Source organism: Bos indicus x Bos taurus, chromosome 17 (assembly GCF_003369695.1).
Source record: "Bos indicus x Bos taurus breed Angus x Brahman F1 hybrid chromosome 17, Bos_hybrid_MaternalHap_v2.0, whole genome shotgun sequence".
Taxonomy (NCBI): domain Eukaryota; kingdom Metazoa; phylum Chordata; class Mammalia; order Artiodactyla; family Bovidae; genus Bos; species Bos indicus x Bos taurus.
In genome coordinates, this window is record NC_040092.1 from 40,243,674 (window position 1) to 40,262,833 (window position 19,160).

At 41.8% G+C, this 19,160-nt stretch overlaps 1 protein-coding gene and 1 long non-coding RNA gene across 5 annotated transcripts in view; one reads left to right on the plus strand and one right to left on the minus strand.

The window, feature by feature from the left end:
- Positions 1-4,324, minus strand: part of LOC113907698 — a 97,732-nt gene extending 93,408 nt beyond the window's left edge. The window contains exons 1-2 of one of the 3 annotated variants that reach the window (XR_003515265.1): positions 3,841-4,324; positions 3,352-3,494 (exon numbers count right to left, since the gene is read on the minus strand). This is a non-coding gene — a long non-coding RNA (uncharacterized LOC113907698). The remainder of the gene's footprint in view (positions 1-3,351; positions 3,495-3,840) is intronic. The other 2 variants (XR_003515263.1, XR_003515264.1) reach the window with 2 other exon arrangements.
- An 850-nt stretch (positions 4,325-5,174) lies between these two features.
- Positions 5,175-19,160, plus strand: part of FAT4 (FAT atypical cadherin 4) — a 184,052-nt gene continuing 170,066 nt past the window's right edge. For both annotated transcript variants that reach the window (XM_027567307.1, XM_027567306.1), the window contains exon 1: positions 5,175-10,736. In XM_027567307.1, coding sequence (XP_027423108.1) covers positions 5,562-10,736 — 5,175 coding nt within the window. In that variant the 5' untranslated portion in view covers positions 5,175-5,561. The remainder of the gene's footprint in view (positions 10,737-19,160) is intronic.

Below are 19,160 nucleotides of genomic sequence, written 5' to 3' on the forward strand. Positions count from 1 at the left end.
CTTCCCAATTCTAGGATCAATTCACATCTTGCTCCAAAATACTGTATCCTACAAACTTAATTCTCTCTTGTTTAACAATCAGCAATTCATTTCAGATATGTGATAAAGGCATCTTCCATTCCCCACTATGCTATGCTATGCTAAGTCGCTTCAGTCGTGGCCGACTCTGTGCGACCCCATAGACGGCAGCCCACCAGGCTCTCCCGTCCCTGGGGTTCTCCAGGCAAGAACACTGGAGTGGGTTGCCATTTCCTTCTCCAATGCATGAAAGTGAAAAGTGAAAATGAAATCGCTCAATCGCGTCTGACCCTCAGCGACCTCATGGACTGCAGCCCACCAGGCTCCCCCGTCCCTGGGATTCTCTCCGCAAAATATTCACTGCCTTTTGGGGACAAATTGCAAGGATGTTCACTGCAGATTAATCTGTGATGTCAGGGAGTTGAAGGCAAACTGGATGTCTATAACCATGTAAGTAGACAGGTTAAGAGAAATGGATACATATGTTACTGTAAAACCGCAGAAGTCAGAAACAATCTAGCAGTACACTTACAACATGTATAAACCTTAAAAATAGCACTTGGTGAAAAAGATAAAAAACAGGATGAGACACATACACCATATAACCCAAATGATTTATCTCAGTCAAAAATACAGCACAACAAAATAATACATATTTTGCAAAAACATAAAACCAAAAAGTACACATTCCACTTATTAGAATGTTTGCCTCTCGGAGTCCTGTAACAGAAGTGAAGAATGCTAAGGAGAGAAAAGAGTAAGGTAGAATAAGGTAAGGTGAGCAAAATATAGTAAAGTGTAAAATGAAGGATGGGAGGGGAAGGATGGGAGGGGAGAGAAAGGAGGGGAATGGAGATAAGGGAAGAGAAGGGCAGGAATTGGAAAGGTAGAGAAAAGAGGAAAGGAGAGGAGGAGAAAGGAGAGGGAAAGGAAGTGGAAGAGAAAATAGGGAGAGAAGGGAGAGGAAAAGAAGAGAGAAGGGAAGAAAGAAGGTATGGAAGAGGAGAAGAGAGGAAAGAAGAGGGCAGAAAAGGAAGGAGCAGAGGGAGAATCCTTTTCTGTGACAATGTTCCTAATGAATTATATACCTAAGCTTCTTCACCTAGGGTCTAAAACATGAAAAAAAGTGATTTCAGACCTTTAATAAAGTAATGATGGTAACTGTGTACACATTAGGATAATAGATTGTCACAAAATCTTTTTATTTTTTACTGTATGCTTTAAAATTCTAGCTCCTTTCAAGTCTGGACACAAAAAATAAAATTTTTCCCCACAGTCTATTAAAACTGATGAATGTCTTCTCTTTTAGAAGCATATAATTTCAAGTTTTTTGAAAGCTTTCAAAAAGTAATCCTTTTCTTAAAATAGATCAGCTTTCAATGGAAAAACAAAAATAAAATTTGCTTTTTTCACCCATACAGTTACAATACATCTTTATTTCATTTTGTTGTGGGCATCCTTACTTATATATATAATGAGTAATGAAAAGTAAGGATGCCCACAACAAAATGAATATATATTTATATATTTAAATTTATTTATATATTTATATATATATAATATATATATTTTATATGTATATATATACACACACTACAACTTCTGAAATCCAAAGAAGAAAAATTAAATATAAGGAAAGCTTCATTGTTTGTCTTTTATTAAAACCATTCTCTGAACCATACATTAAATTACACACTTATGTGTAACAGATTGCAATTTTATGTGTAGGTTTTATCTATAAATGAAGATGTTACTTTAGTTATCATGGAAGGTTTCCATTTATTTATACAAACATGTCATTGTCCAAATCATTTTTTATATTCTTTCAGAATTGTTCAAAAAAATGATTTTACATCTTGAATATATATACATTTTCTTTATTACTTAGCTTTGTCATATCTTGAATTTTTTAATTAAAAATATATATATTACACTTCCTCCTATTCCACAAAATGAATGTTAATCCATGACCGCCAAACTAAATTCACTCATAAATGATGCAGATTTAATATTAATGTTCTTGAGACTAAATATGAAGATTATCCCACAGGCTCTCCAAACAAACAGGAAAACAGAAAAAAGTATACCTGATCTCCGAGAAGAACTAAATGCTCTCTTTCTACTCTTTCCTACCCAAATGATTGAACTGTTACGCATTAGTAAACAATAACAAACAAAAACCCTAATATTCTCAAAATCACATATCATAGCCATGGTTTGTGAAAATTTCTGGTTTCACTTTGTAAATATACAAATCTTTGTGGATTAAATTACATCAAAATAAAACCCAAAATTTATTGGCAGAAACATGAGTTTTGAGAAAACACTTTTAAATATCTCTTTTAAAAGAATAACTTCCAATGCTTTTACAATTTTCATGGGCTGAAAATACAAAAATGATGAAATACTTTCTTGTCCTTTTCCAATTCACTCATCATATATACTGTGTATATATGTATATTGGTATATATGGTATAGAAAACCGCGGAAGTAAATGTTCTAAACAAAGGAATTGTTGATAATGTTTTTTACCATTCAGATTTACATATATCAATTTTGGGTTATAGGCTGTCTGGATGAGAGGACCTGGATTTGCTGTCTGCCTTATTGGTTAAAAACATTTTTTTTTACCTAAGTAAAGAAAGGCACTAGGAGATCCCCAAAGATCTTTTTTCTCTGCAACTATCCCTAGGCAAGAAGAAGGAATTCGCCTTGTAACCAGATCCTTCTAGTCTCTGCCTTTAGTTTTAAACAAGAAACCAGACGACTAAAGATGTAAGACTGAAAGAAAACAGCAGAGGGCAGTATTTACTCATGGCTAAATCATCTCCCAGCTCAGAAATTTTAAATTTGGAGGGGGTCACTGTGGATGAAATGTATGACTTACGCCCTATATTTGCATTACTTGGCTTAAATTCTTATTTTCTAAGCGGTTTTCCTTAAAGGGGAAATAATGCTGACCTGAATCCTATTCACCTCCCCCCCCCCCACCTTTGAAATGCTGCGTGATACCGAAAAATCAGCCACAGTATATAGCAGGGGAGTTAATCTGAGTGCCTCGAGTGGCACGTGGATAATTTTAAAATTTAAATTTCATTCTATTCATTTCAATTTTTCTCATATCTACCTATCCCCCAGACAAAAATTAAACCAAAACAGAAAGAAACCATTTCGTCAGGATTTCTTTGGCTAGAAAATGGCTAGAGGGCAATACTCCCAACAAAGATCAAAATTCCAAACTTTGGGAAAGGAAACAAAACAGGAGTTCCTCCGGCTTTTCCTATAGGAAATCCAAAGTGCAGTTGGTGCCCAGGCCTTGGTGCCCCTACTCACCTGGAGGTAGGGGAGGGGCGAATGGAGACAGCTTTAGGGTTAGACCTGGACCGCAGTTGGCTCGCTCTGTAGACAGAGAAGGAATAGGGAAGGTTCGGTTTGGATGCTGTTGGACCTTATTGTACAGCAGCTCCCTTCCTTCCCTTCGAAAGAGAAAGGGCAGGAAACGGTTAAAGCAAATCTGCGCTTTGCATTCCCAGACAGGCTTTGCTTAATCCTTCCTCCCGCTCTAACAGACCCTCACCCCCTGCCTTTCTTTTATTTCTCTCGACCCCCTTACCCTTGAGTTATTACTAGCATAACAACCTAACGGTCTTCCCCTAGACCCGGTCCCTAAAGTTATTTATCTGCAAACCTGACCCCACCCCCATCTATTCGGCAGCAGCTTTTTGCTGTTATTGCTCAGATGCCGGCCAAGATTTGACCAAAAAGAAAAAAAAGAAAGAAAGAAAGAAAAAGAGGGGAGGGAATCACCCCCCTAGCCCTCACCCTCCCTTTCTCAGCGCCTCCTACTCGCCGGGCTCCCACACCCGACCGCCTACCGTCCTCCGGGAGGCTGGAGTGATTAGCATCCGGAGAAGCCAGTCGGAGGCCGAAAAAGTCGGAGCGCGCTGGCTGTAGGAGTGCCAGGCGGGGCCGCTTCAGCTCGGGTCCAATGGGGCTGGGGCGAGGGAGGGGCGGTAGGTGACAGCACCGGGAGCCAGGGGGAGTCCGGCTGAACTAAAGTGCGGGGATCAATGAGTGGCGAGCAAAGTTTCTGAGTCCTGCTCAGCTCGCGGTCTTCCCTCCCCCTCTGTTTGTGTTTCGGCGGCGCGGTGTGTGTGTGTGTGTGTGTGTGTGTGTGTGTGTGTGCGCGCGCGCGCGCGCGTGTGCGGCGGGGCAGGGGCGGGGAGAGTGAGAGGGACCAGCCGGAGGTTGAGAGGGGCTCGCGGAGCTCCAGCTCCACAGCGGTGCTGCAACCTTCAGCCCGGGCAGGCGAGAGGGAGAGCGCTGACAGCCGCCGTCCGGAGCTGCTGGAGGCGCCGCCACAGTCCAGCTCCGACTTCCCCGCCTCCACCGTCAACAGTGCAGAAGAAAAGGGGGACCGATCGCCACCACCCTACCCCGCCCCAAACAAAAAGCCTTGTGGATTACAAAGTGAAACTGACACGGGACAATAAAACCAAAGGGCAAGAGGTCAGGGGCGAGGCGCACTAGAGTGGGCTTCTGACTGGGACTGCCGGAGGAGTCCCCTGGCATGGTGAGGGGAGGGGACGCGGGGACAGCGCGCTGCTCCTGCCCGACGCCGGCGAGGCCGAGAAGAAAGGGGGACCTGCGCTTGATTTGGATGTACAAATAATGGGTCGGCAGGCGTCCCGGCAGAGGTAAAAAAAAAAAAAAAAAAAAAAAATGCTGAGGAGCGCTGGATTTTGCCTGTGCCCGCCTAAGGGCTGGAAACGGCAGCAGGGGCGGCGGCAGCTCCTCCTGGAGGAGAAGGGACGGAGCTGAGCGCTCCAGAGCGCCCCGCGAGCGTTTGGAATGCAGTTTGCTGGCTGCCCGAGCTTAGACGCCGCCGCCTGGGCCTCCGCGCCACTTCTGCAGCCCTGCTGAAGGGCTTTGCAGCCTTGTTCTTGAGGAGAGGGGAACTCGAGGAAACTCCTTGTCTCCAGCTTTTGGAAAAGGAATTCGATAATCCTCGGTTCCCCATCGTCCCCTCCCCAGTGCGCAGTTGTTCTCTCCACACCGCTGCGGAAGTTTGTCCTTCCTTCCTCAGTTTCTTCGCCTTGGGTAAGTTTTAAAGTTTCTGAAGATAATAGTTTGAGGTAATTCTTCCTATACCTTAAATACAGGCAACTTCTCCCAACTCCTATCCACCCCCGGCGAAAACGCTCAGACTCTCCGGATTCGAAAATAAAGTGAAGGGGGAAATATAGGAGACTGGAGAAACTGCTCTGGGAACTCGTCCACAAGCAGGAGTAAGTGCCCGAGGAATGCCCTGCCGCTTTTCCTCAAGGCATCTCTTCCCTCACTAAGCGTCCAAATGGCTACCTGGAGGCTTTTGCTCGTGCGAATTGCTTCTTCTGGACTGGAAGTTATTTGAAATAGCAGAGCTCTCAGAGCCATCGGCTGCATGTCTGCTGGTGCTACTTGATCCCTGTCATTATCACTTTTTTTTTTTTTGGCCTCACCTCTTCCTTCTCTTTATCACTCCGTTCCAGGGAGCCAAGACCATGGACTTGGCAGCAGACAGGGCTCCTGGCCGCCCGTGGCTCCCGCTGCCCACTTTAACATTACTTCAGCTCCTTCGTGTCTTTTGGCTGCTGTCACTGCTCCCGGGGCCCGCCCGGGTCAGCGGGGCGGAGCAGCGCCAGGTATTTCAGGTGCTGGAGGAGCAACCTCCCGGCACACTGGTGGGTACCATCCAGACGCGCCCAGGCTTCACCTACAGGCTCAGCGAAAGCCACGCCCTGTTTGCTATAAACAGTAGCACCGGGGCCCTGTACACCACTGCGACCATCGACCGCGAGAGCCTGCCCAGCGACGTGATCAACCTGGTGGTTCTTTCCAGCTCACCCACCTACCCCACCGAAGTGAGGGTGTTGGTTCGGGACCTCAATGACAACGCCCCGGTCTTCCCAGAACCCTCGATTGTGGTCAGTTTCAAGGAGGACAGTAGCAGCGGGCGGCAAGTCATCTTGGATACCGCCACCGATTCGGACATCGGCTCCAATGGCGTTGACCACCGGTCCTATCGCATCATCCAGGGCAACGAGGCGGGTCGCTTCCGCCTGGATATCACCCTGAACCCGAGCGGCGAGGGCGCGTTCCTGCACCTGGTGTCCAAGGGCGGGCTGGACCGCGAGGTCACACCGCAGTACCAGCTGTTGGTGGAAGTGGAAGACAAGGGCGAGCCCAAGCGGCGGGGCTACCTTCAGGTAAACGTGACTGTGCAGGACATTAATGACAACCCCCCGGTTTTTGGCAGTTCCCACTACCAGGCGGGGGTGCCTGAGGACGCCGCGGTGGGCTCCAGCGTCCTCCAGGTGGCGGCGGCGGACGCGGACGAGGGCACCAACGCGGATATCCGCTATCGGCTTCAGGACGAGGGGACCCCCTTCCAAATGGACCCCGAAACGGGGCTCATCACGGTGCGGGAGCCCTTGGACTTCGAGGCCCGGCGCCAGTACTCGCTTACGGTGCAGGCTATGGACCGAGGCGTTCCTTCCCTCACGGGGCGTGCCGAGGCGCTGATTCAGCTGCTGGACGTCAACGACAATGACCCCGTGGTAAAATTCCGCTACTTCCCTGCCACCTCGCGCTACGCCTCGGTAGATGAGAATGCTCAAGTGGGCACGGTGGTGGCTCTGCTCACCGTGACGGACGCAGACTCCCCAGCGGCCAACGGGAACATCTCCGTGCAGATCCTTGGGGGCAACGAGCAGCGCCACTTTGAGGTGCAGAGCAGCAAAGTGCCGAACCTGAGTCTCATCAAAGTTGCCAGCGCCCTAGACCGGGAGCGCATCCCTTCTTACAACCTGACAGTTTCTGTCTCAGATAACTACGGGGCGCCCCCTGGCGCAGCGGTTCAGGCGCGCTCTTCCGTGGCGAGTCTGGTGATTTTCGTCAATGACATCAATGACCACCCTCCTGTGTTTGCACAGCAAGTGTACAGAGTGAACCTGAGCGAGGAGGCGCCCCCGGGAAGCTATGTGAGTGGAGTGTCCGCCACTGACGGCGATTCTGGTCTCAATGCTAACCTGCGTTACAGCATCGTCTCTGGTAATGGACTGGGTTGGTTCCACATCAGTGAACACAGTGGTCTAGTGACCACGGGGCTTGCTGGGGGCTTGGACCGTGAACTTGCTTCCCAGATTGTACTGAATATCAGTGCTCGGGACCAGGGGGTTCACCCCAAGGTTTCCTATGCCCAGCTTGTTGTGACTCTCTTGGATGTGAATGATGAGAAGCCAGTGTTTAGCCAGCCAGAAGGATATAATGTGTCTGTCGTTGAGAATGCGCCTACCGGGACTGAACTACTGGTGCTTGGGGCAACCGATGGGGACCTGGGTGACAATGGAACAGTGCGATTCTCCCTACAGGAAGCTGAGACCGACCAGAGGTCCTTTCGCCTGGATCCTGTGTCTGGGAGGTTGAGTACTATCTCTTCCTTGGACAGGGAGGAACAAGCTTTCTACTCCCTGTTGGTTCTGGCCACAGATCTGGGGTCACCTCCCCAGTCATCAATGGTTCGCATAAATGTGAGCCTCCTGGATATTAACGACAACAGCCCTGTGTTTTACCCAGTCCAATATTTTGCTCATATTCAGGAGAATGAGCCTGGAGGTAGCTACATCACCACGGTGTCTGCCACTGACCCAGACTTGGGTCTCAATGGAACCATCAAATATAGTATATCAGCTGGGGACAGGTCTCGGTTTCAGGTCAATGCTCAGAGTGGGGTTATTTCTACAAGAATGGCCCTAGACAGAGAAGAAAAAACTGCTTACCAGTTGCAAATAGTGGCTACTGATGGTGGCAATTTGCAGTCTCCCAACCAGGCGATAGTAACCATCACTGTGTTGGACACTCAAGACAACCCGCCTGTATTCAGCCAGGCTGCCTACAGCTTCGTGGTCTTTGAGAATGTGGCCCTGGGATATCATGTGGGTAGTGTGTCCGCATCCACCATGGATCTCAATTCCAACATCAGTTATCTCATTACTACCGGGGATCAGAAAGGTATGTTTGCTATCAACCAGGTTACTGGGCAGCTTACCACAGCAAGTGTGATTGACAGAGAAGAGCAATCCTTTTATCAGCTGAAAGTAGTAGCCAGTGGGGGCACAGTGACTGGAGACTCTATGGTTAACATAACAGTTAAGGATTTGAATGACAACTCTCCCCATTTCCTTCAGGCAGTAGAGAGTGTGAATGTGGTGGAAAATTGGCAGGCAGGTCACAGCATTTTCCAAGCCAAAGCTGTGGACCCCGATGAAGGTGTCAATGGCATGGTACTCTATAGCCTGAAGCAAAACCCCAAGAATCTCTTTACTATCAATGAAAGGAATGGTAATATTAGTCTGCTTGGACCCCTGGATGTTCATGCTGGTTCCTACCAGATAGAGATCTTAGCATCTGATATGGGTGTTCCCCAGCTCTCCTCTAGTTTCATCTTAACAGTTTATGTCCATGATGTAAATGACAACCCACCAGTGTTTGACCAGCTTTCTTATGAGGTCACCCTTTCTGAGTCAGAACCTGTGAATTCTCGATTCTTTAAAGTGCAAGCTTTTGATAAGGATTCGGGAGCAAATGGTGAAATTGCGTACAGCATTGCTGAAGGCAATACCGGGGATGCTTTCGGCATTTTCCCAGATGGTCAATTGTATATAAAAAGTGAACTGGACCGTGAACTTCAAGACAGATATGTTTTACTAGTTGTTGCTTCTGACAGAGCGGTGGAACCCCTTAGTGCTACTGTGAATGTTACTGTAATTTTAGAAGATGTAAATGATAACAGACCTCTTTTTAACAGTACCAATTACACATTTTACTTTGAAGAAGAACAGAGACCTGGGTCGTTTGTGGGCAAAGTAAGTGCTATAGATAAAGACTTTGGGCCAAATGGAGAAGTAAGGTATTCTTTTGAAATGGTGCAGCCAGATTTTGAGTTGCATGCAATTAGTGGGGAAATTACAAATACCCATCAGTTTGACAGGGAGTCTCTTATGAGGAGGAGGGGGACTGCGGTGTTTAGCTTTACAGTCATCGCAACAGATCAGGGGCTCCCTCAGCCTCTTAAGGATCAGGCCACGGTACATGTTTACATGAAGGATATAAATGATAATGCTCCCAAATTTTTAAAAGACTTTTACCAAGCTACAATATCAGAGTCAGCAGCCAACCTGACACAGGTTTTAAGAGTATCTGCCTCAGATGTTGATGAAGGTAGTAATGGACTTATTCACTATTCTGTAATAAAAGGAAATGAAGAAAGACAGTTTGCTATAGACAGCACCTCTGGTCAGGTGACACTGATTGGCAGGTTAGACTATGAAGCCACACCTGCCTATTCCCTTGTAATTCAAGCAGTGGATTCAGGAGCAGTCTCCCTCAATTCGACTTGTACCTTAAATATTGATATTTTAGATGAAAATGACAATACCCCTTCTTTCCCTAAATCAACACTATTCGTTGATGTTTTGGAAAACATGAGAATCGGTGAACTCGTGTCCTCTGTTACTGCAACTGATTCAGATTCAGGTGACAATGCTGACTTACATTATAGTATCACTGGGACTAACAACCATGGAACTTTCAGCATTAGCCCAAACACTGGGAGTATTTTTCTTGCCAAAAAATTGGACTTTGAAACACAGTCTTTGTACAAATTAAATATAACAGCAAAAGACCAAGGAAGGCCTCCACGTTCATCTACAATGTCGGTGGTTATACACGTGAGAGACTTCAATGACAATCCTCCTACCTTCCCTCCGGGGGATATTTTCAAGTCTATTGTTGAGAACATCCCCATTGGAACATCTGTCATTTCTGTGACTGCACATGACCCCGATGCAGACATTAATGGGCAACTCTCCTATACAATCATCCAGCAGATGCCACGGGGCAACCACTTTGGCATAGATGAAGTCAAAGGCACTATTTATACTAATGCTGAGATAGATCGGGAATTTGCTAATCTCTTTGAGTTAACCGTTAAAGCCAATGATCAAGCTGTGCCTATAGAAACTAGACGATATGCTTTGAAAAACGTGACTATTTTGGTTACAGACCTCAATGACAATGTTCCAATGTTTATATCACAAAATGCCCTGGCGGCAGACCCTTCGGCTGTGATTGGTTCTGTTCTGACCACAATCATGGCTGCTGACCCAGATGAAGGGGCGAATGGAGAGGTGGAGTATGAGATCGTCAATGGTGACACAGACACCTTCATTGTGGATCGCTATAGTGGGGACCTGAGAGTGGCTTCAGCGCTGGTGCCTTCTCAGCTGATCTATAATCTCATAGTTTCAGCAACAGACCTTGGCCCTGAAAGGAGGAAATCAACCACTGAATTGACCGTCATTCTGCAGGGCCTTGATGGACCTGTTTTTACACAACCCAAATATATAACCATTTTGAAGGAAGGAGAACCCATTGGCACCAATGTGATATCAATAGAAGCAGCTAGCCCTAGAGGATCCGAAGCCCCAGTGGAGTATTATATTGTCTCAGTCCGTTGCGAGGAAAAAACTGTTGGACGGCTCTTTACTATTGGACGACGGAGTGGCATCATTCAGACTGCAGCCATCCTGGACCGGGAGCAAGGAGCATGTCTCTACCTGGTGGATGTCTATGCCATAGAAAAGTCAACTGCCTTTCCCAGAACACAGAGAGCAGAGGTAATGATTTTGTCATTGCTTATGAATTATTTGTTGATTTTTTTTTTTTTTTTGGAAAGATCATTCTCTTTCTATTTGCTTTCTATAATGATTTACCTTTATTGTTGAATTGTTCATTTTACGGACAGGACCATATAAAAATGTTCTATCTTACAGACTAACAAGAAATACTGACAGGTTAGCTTTCAACCTGATCCGAACCAAAGTATGTATTTTGTCTCATACTATCTTATGTGTAAAGCTAAGGAGAATTCTTTAGCGATTTCAGAAGTTCAGGAAAAAATCCATTTATTCAAGTTAAATTACACCTCACAGTTAAGGAGGTCTACCAGAGGATGAGGAATTTCAGACTTGAGAAATCTCTGTTCCACAATGAAGAACTTTGGTAGAAATCAGCAATGTAGCATGGCTTTCTAGGGGGAGTGGCAATGGATTGACGGTTTACATCAGGACAGTATTAACTTTCACCTCCTCAGCAGTCTTGGCAGTTTCTTTATAGACAGTGACTAATTTTAATGTGCTGAGCCAAGTTTGGGGAGATTCCTGATTTCATCTGCCTTCACATTTAAGGCACTGTCTTCTGACTCAACATAATCCTTTCGCTTCTCTCTTGAACTAAAGCATGTAATGTGCTGTGAATGATCAGAGATTAGAAGCTGTTTCTTGAGACAATACCATATTGTTCAATGCCATGGTATAAGTACAAGTTGTTCTGTCTGCTGATAGGTTAGACACTAATGTTTCATAGCATAAGCCAAAAAATTTCAAGCTTGGCCTTTCCCGGGGTATATTTTTGACTATTACTACCTCAGTGTATCATTGATTTGCTTTTTTAATTGAACTGCTTCCAATGTTGTTTTGACCATCAACTAGAAATGATACAGTTATACCCTGGATGGCTCATTTGCTGGTTCCTAAGTTCTCTCTCCCCTTCAGTATATCCCTTCAAAGATATTCTGGTGTCACTCAGCCAAAAACACAAAATATCAAATGTGGTTTGTGATAGTTGGCAGGAACCCAGACACAACATGCTAGTGAATTTGAGGCTCATGTGTTTGTTTTCTTGCTTTCTTTTCTTTTTTATAGCAGTGAGGGTTTTCTTCATTTAAAATGTTCATTTATTATTATTATCTTTTTGAATCCCATGTGATTTTTTTTTTCAAAATAGCTAGTTGTGGCTCTTCTATTGATGAAGCAGTATATTCATGGCCTAGAGGATATTGGATATATAATTAGAGATATAATTTCCATAGAGACATAATTCTTAGAGATATCATTCTAAGTGAAATTCACTTTTATCTTGTACACACAGCCCTGAAGAAACTTCTACCCATATGTCCTCTTTTACCTAATTAGGTTTTCAATGATCTGAGATAGGTCTTACATATTGAGTTATTTGGTTTAACTCAGGCTATGATTTACATGTAATTTTATTTTGATTTGGGGTTATTCCTCTGCTAAACCCACTTCCTGGCTCTATTTTCCTTCTCTGGAATTATTTCTTAGATGAAGAGATTTAATTAGTTTAAAAATGGAAATACTTATTAAAGACAGGCAATTAAGTCATTCTAGGCTTTAGAAAAAAATTTTAAACTATTACACAGATTATGTTATTGGTTGTTGTTTGGTTAAAGTGTTTACCTTTGCTTGGCAATAAGAATAAATGTCCATTGTTATCATTAGAAGATTTATTTAGTCTTACTATTTACCCATTAGATATGCAAAAATTGACTTGGCTTAAACTTATTAAATAGTGCTGTCTCTTCATTAGACATGAGGAGTAAAAGTAATAATTATAAATCATTTTGTTAATAATAGGAGGTAATAAGTCTGTTATATTTTAACCTCAAATAACACCAATATGAAAACTTATTCATATTTGCTATAACCTGTTTAAAGATCTGGAGAGAATTCACCATGATGACTTTTTTTATGAGAAAAAATTGTTTGTCAGGGTATCTCCTGTGAACTAAAGTGCTGAAATTGTAAACCAAGTTTCAGTTCCCAAGTTCCAACCACTCCTAAAATGAAAAGCAAATGTGTTTCTCCAAGAATATTGAAAGCAGTAGTTGGGAGCTAGAATTTCATATTATTATTGGTTGTATCTTTCAATTGTATACAATAAAGTTCTTTTTTCCTTCTGCTCAAACAATTAATTTACCATGATTCTGCAAAAAGAAGCTATAAATTACGTAGGGTTGTCAGAGGTGATTTTTCAATTGTTCGTTTCCAAGTGCAAACTCTGCTCCAATGCATTTTTAAACAATTTATTCCTGTACATTGATAGGAGTCTGGGTTGCTTACTCAGGTTTCTGGCTAGAGTCATGGCTGATCACATTCCATGGACGGAGGGTCAGTGGTAAAAGAGAAATGATTTAATCTGCATTCTTTTTTAAGCTCTGACACTTGTGTGGAGTGGGAGGGGTCCTGGGGATTTGGCTCCAGTACTGCTCCTTTCGGAGACTGTCCAGTTGTACACCTTCACCTCCCCTACCTATCATGGCTAAAACTTTGGTATATATAAGAGTGTCTTTAAAGGATGGCTTTGTGTTGCAGACACAAGGTTTATTATCCTTTCATTTCGTCTTTGTATTCTCAGAAGAGTCTTGATTATGTTAGAATAGCTCATATACATTTTGTACTTCTTTTCTACCTTCAACAACAAAAAATAGAGATGTAGCACATCCACAGGCATTTCTTTTTTAACATGTGTTTTATGGGAACATGCAATTTAGGAACTGGGTTGGACTTTTGAAGGTCAGAGGCTTTGTCTCATTGGTCTTTATGATCTCCTAGTATAATATTTCCTTGATAATAATAATATCTCCTAGAGTCTGGTATAAACTCTTTGCGACCCCATGGACTGTAGCCTATCAGGCTCCTCCATCCATGGGGTTTTCCAGGCAAGAGTGCTGGAGTGGATTGCCATTTCCTTCTCTAGGGGATCTTCCCGACCCAGGAATCAAACCCGGGTCTCCCGCATTGCAGGCAGATGCTTTACCATCTGAGCCACCAGGGAAGCCCAGTATAATATTTCCTTGAAAATAATATTATCGCCTAGAGTCTGGTATATTACCTGATATATAGAAGGTGCTCACTACATGTTTGCTATATGAGATGGTAGAAGAGCTAAGGCTGGTACATGTGTTGTTGTGTCTCAGGAATAATCAACAGAGAGAAGCAGGGGGAATGGAGGGGGCTATTAGTAAGTTTGATCTTATCATTAATTGAACTAGGGACACAAAGACATACCAGTTATCTCTGTTCTACAAATGAACTGAGAATTGTCAGAAAGCTCAAAGAGGAAAGAAGAATTGAGGTGGGTGGTCTCACATGGAGCTTAGCGTTTAAATCGAAGGAAATCCTATATATACTTCCAGGTTGCAGTTCTCAAATTGGTTGGCCTCAGGACCCCAAAGAGCTTTGGCTTGGGTGTGTCTTATCTATTGATAATTCATGTTATGAACATTAAAATTGAGAAAATTTTAAAATATTTATTAATTTCTTGAAAAATTACAGTAACCATATAATATATATTTATTATTAAAATAACTTAATTTTGTCAACCCTAAGAACTAACAAAAAAGACACATTATTTTATGTTTTCACAAATCCCTTTAATATTCGGATGAAGAGAAGACAGCTGGATTCTCAAATCTCATTTTGTCTATTGTAATATGTTGTTCTGGTTAAAATATATGAAAATAATCTATCTTCCCTCAGACAAAGCTGGATAAGAGAGAGATATTTTGATATCCTTTTCAGATAACAGTTTCTTTTGATACTATACCAGAATTTCACAAGTGGCTATTTCTTAAAATTTACTTGCAATAAGGAATCTGAAACCCTGCCCTTGAATTTTTCATGCTTTGTTGCATGAAGATATTGATCTACCTTGCTTTATGAACGGAAATTTTACCTATGTATGACTTAGAAACATCAGGCACTGGTCATTTGGAAAATATTGGTATAACTGATAAGGATCTTATCAAAAGAGCCTTTACATATATTGACTCACAACCTCATGGTAATGGTTCAGAGTTTTCCAAATTTGAATTTTCACTTGAAAGCTCAAATTTTATCATTAATAACATATATTGTTAGTTGTTTCCTGAAGTATCAGGCTCCCTTTGTTCATTATCAAGCAAACAAAAAATGTCTGCCATTTTTTTTAAAAAAGCATGGTTTCTCTATGAGTTGTTTTTTTCAAGGAAAAATTGTATTCCAAAAATAAAGCACTAGTTCAGCTTACAACTCAATCCATCACACACAAGCTTTTCTTTGAGACCACTGTACATAGGAACAGATTAATGGCTCTTTGTTCATGCTTCACTGTTTGTGTCTTTTCAAATATTGAAAAGACGTTGGGATTTAAGGGTTGAGATTTAATAAAATTAATAATTTACTGTTTCTTCAAGGAAAAGTCTTCAGTTTTTAAGTGAAACTGGCATTTTATTTTCACTGTGACTAGTAAGTGAATAGTATAATTACACCTGGAATACTTTGGAGCTACTGCTTGGCTTTGTGCTAAGGTAGCAGCAGTTTTACCAGCTATCAGTTTTGCACCTCTAGCGTAAATGTCAACACAGTGAAACGGCAAACACTGCTTTGTGTTATTATGAATACAGTTTTGATTTCCCAGGTGTCTTTAATGGTCTCTGGTATGCCTAGGGCACCATATTCTGTAGTGAGAGAACCATTGGTCTAAGTACTGACATTTTTGCAATTCAGTAAAAATAGTAAGACAACTAGAAATAGTCTATTAAAAGTGTGCTTACAATATTAAGTGAACAAATTATGGTTTTTTAAAGATTAGAAATGAATTTTAGCAACTGATAATAAACCAATTTATTTTCACAATGAAACCATCAAGATTTCCAAGAGAAATGGTGGGAACATTTGTAATTAATACTGAATATCAAGCTTAGAAATACTTTTCTTCCAGACTGTTCAGAATAAAGGTGAGTGAGCCTTACATTAAATGCCTGTATATCTTGTGTATCGTTCCTCATAGGCAAAATACAAGCAAATAATTGAATATTTAATAATAATGGTAATAATTATTATAAAATGTATTGAGTATTACTGTGTTCAGTGATTGAGCTGAGTATTAAGTGTTTCTTCAGCAATTTTATCATTGGAGCCTCACAACATATCATATCACTCCCTCTTTGTAGTTGTGGAAGCAGTCTCAGAAAAGTTAAGTGATTTGTTTAAATTCAGATAGATAGAAAGAAAACCACATTCAGACTTGTAGTCCATTATCTGAGTTCATAGTTACTCTCCTATAAAGCCAGGGCAGTCTGTGGCCTTAGTTAAGAGAGGGCCTTAAGTCTGATGGATACAACTGTATATGTAAGCTTTTGGTAACCTTGTTTTTATACCCTTTTTTTGGAGTTAGAAAGTCTTTGAAAAGTGGTATTATGTATTGTCTGAACCAAGAGAAGTATGACTTCTGCTGCCTCAATCAAGACCTTCAGCAGATGCTGTTCATTCCTATGGGTCACTTGGATAGGAACCAGGACACCAGTTTGAGGACATGTGGAGGTGTTTCTGGAACAGGGAAGAGGGTGAGAACATGAGAGGGGCCTTGGAGACAAAGGGAGGGCATATTCGGTGACTTTCCTCACCCACAGTATTCTGCAGATTGGAAGCAGTCACTATACATTATGAAGGTAGAGAATCCACTTTTGGGTTTTCAGATGATAAATCTTACTCTCCGAAGAAATAATGATGAAATTGTGTGGATGACTTGTGAAGATTATATGAAAAGGAGGAAAACATTTTCTTACTTTCTCAGCTTTTGACTTCTATGGTGTTTATTTTTTAATAATCTATGATTATTTTCTGATTTTGTTTTTTCCCTGTTTTATGTTTTTGAATTTGTTAAACAAAACACTGTGACTTAAAGGGCTCTATAAATTTTCAAGTCATGTACACAGATAAAGAATACTGATGAATGATTAAGCTCATGCTGCATAATTTCATATATGGCTTCAGGATACTCAATTTCCTCTCTCTCTTTTGGTTACAGACTTCCATAGATATAATTTATCTTCTGACAAAGTTATTGTTTATTTCTTTCTTTGCCTTTATTAAAACCCAAATTATTTTTAATCTTTTTTTTTGTTTCACTATACTTTGAAGCAACTACCCTAAGAATAGTTTTGAAAAGATGTTTATGTACTTCATATTTTGTGGAATCAATTTTTCATTGCATTGTCTGTGTCTTGCACTTTGTCATCATTACAGTGAAAAACTGCCGAAGAACCTCATTAGCTGTGAGGAATTGTTGAGTTAGTGACTATAAAGAATTCCACAGGCTCTGAAGTGTGTCCTCTCTTCTAAGAATTAATAAATCTAAGGTTCGACTCTTTTTAATAACCATGATATTAGGTAGTATTCAGAATTAGGAGCTTGGGAGTGAAAATTGGGGAATAGTAACTGGCAAATCATATGGTCAAAATAAAGGGTTTGTTAAAGTGTCCTAGATATGGACTATGGTAAATATATTCTATTGCTTTCAGGCTTTAAGTAGTCTTTGACAACATATGGCTGATTTTAATACTACAATAAGGGAGGAGAGAGTATGAATAATGCAGATAAATGAAAATGAAAAAATTCTATTAGGCAAATATTATTTATAAAATGTGTACATGTAACATATTAAAATATACATAATGCTATGTACTAACATGTGTGCAACCCACTCCAGTGTTCTTGCCTGGAGAATCACAGGGATGGGAAGCCTGGTGGGCTGCCGTCTATGAGGTCGCACAGAGTCGGACACCACTGAAGCGACTTAGCAGCAGCAGTAGCAGGAACATGTGTGCAACCACTGTACAAAGTTGTATGCAACCATCATACAAAGGTTGATGGATTTTCCCTGGTATTAAAATCCTGAGACAGAATAGGACAATAAGGTCAGGAAGATGATACAATCTAATTGGAAGATACTTTATATGTGGACTTCCCTTGTGGCTCAGCTGGTAAACAATCCGCCTGCAATGTGGGATAACTGGGTTTGATCCCTGGGTTGGGAAGATCCCCTGGAGAAGGGAAAGGCTACCCACTCCAGTATTCTGGCCTGGAGAATTCCATGAACTGTATAGTCCATGGGGTCGCAAACAGTTGGACACAACTGAGTGACTTTCACTTTCTTTCTTTTATATGTGGTACCCAGGAATTGACTATAGGGACACAGAGTCCAGACATATATCAATATTTAGGAAACAATTGGGAGTTAAAACCAAGTTTTAAGGTATTCAGAAAATGTTGAGAAACATTTATAAACTCTGACAGCAGGCAGTTGGGAGCCAATGGCATTGTTATGGATTGTTTGTTTCAGGTTATTGACATTTTTTTGCTAACATTTTATCATATGTAGATTCTAATATATATAAAGTGCTTACATTATGTCAGACACTGGTGAGCACTGGGCAATGTCTTGCCTTCACTGTAATCCGTGACATCTCACCATTTAACAAATGAGGATACTGCGGCTAATGAAAGTCAAGTTTATGGAGCTTGTTTATGGTGGAAGTAGATTTGAACCCAGCAGTCTGACTTGAGTATGTATGTTTAATCCCAGCACAGAATGTTATAACGATGGTTGATACTTTCAGTACTCTCATAGGCGTTCAGGTTTTACTGTGTAAAAAAGTTGTTTTCACATTTTTATGATCCTTCATACTAGTGACTGAAAAAATAAAGGGTAAAGTGAAATTTAAAGACCCAATAGCAGGATAACTTTGTTGTTTAGTCGCTAACTCATTTCCAACTCTTTTCAACCCCATGGAATGTAGCCCACTGGGCTCATCTGTTCATGGCATTTCCCAGGCAAGGATACTGGAGTGGGTTTCCATTTCCTTCTCCAGGGTACCTTCCTCCCCCAGGGATCAAACCCATGTCTCCTGCATTGACAGGCTGATTCTTTACCACTGTACCACCTGGGAAGCCCAGTAGGATTATATAGGTACTTCTTAATCTTTATCTAGGTTACACTTGAATAAATGGACCTGTAGTGTCAGTTCTTCATTTTATTTTCTTCAGCTTTCAGTGAAAATATATTTCCATTCTTCCAGTTACTGCCTCATTTACTTTCTTCCCTTTTCAGCAAAATTTTTGAAAGAGTTGCCTATACCTGTCTTCTTTCTTCTCTTTGTCTCATAAATCCACCCACATCAGGCTTAACTTCTGCAACTCTAGTGAAATTGTTGTTACCAGTGTCTCAATAATAGCCACATTTTTACATCACTGGGCAATTCCCAGTGCCCATTGTATATGTACTTCTAAGTCATCAGACTCTGGGGAGTTTTATTCTATTTCTTGGACCAGTCCCTTTTCAGCCTTCTTCAACAACTTCTCTCCATGCCTTCAAATTTCAAATGTTGGAATATCCCTGGAATCAGTTCTCAAAAAACT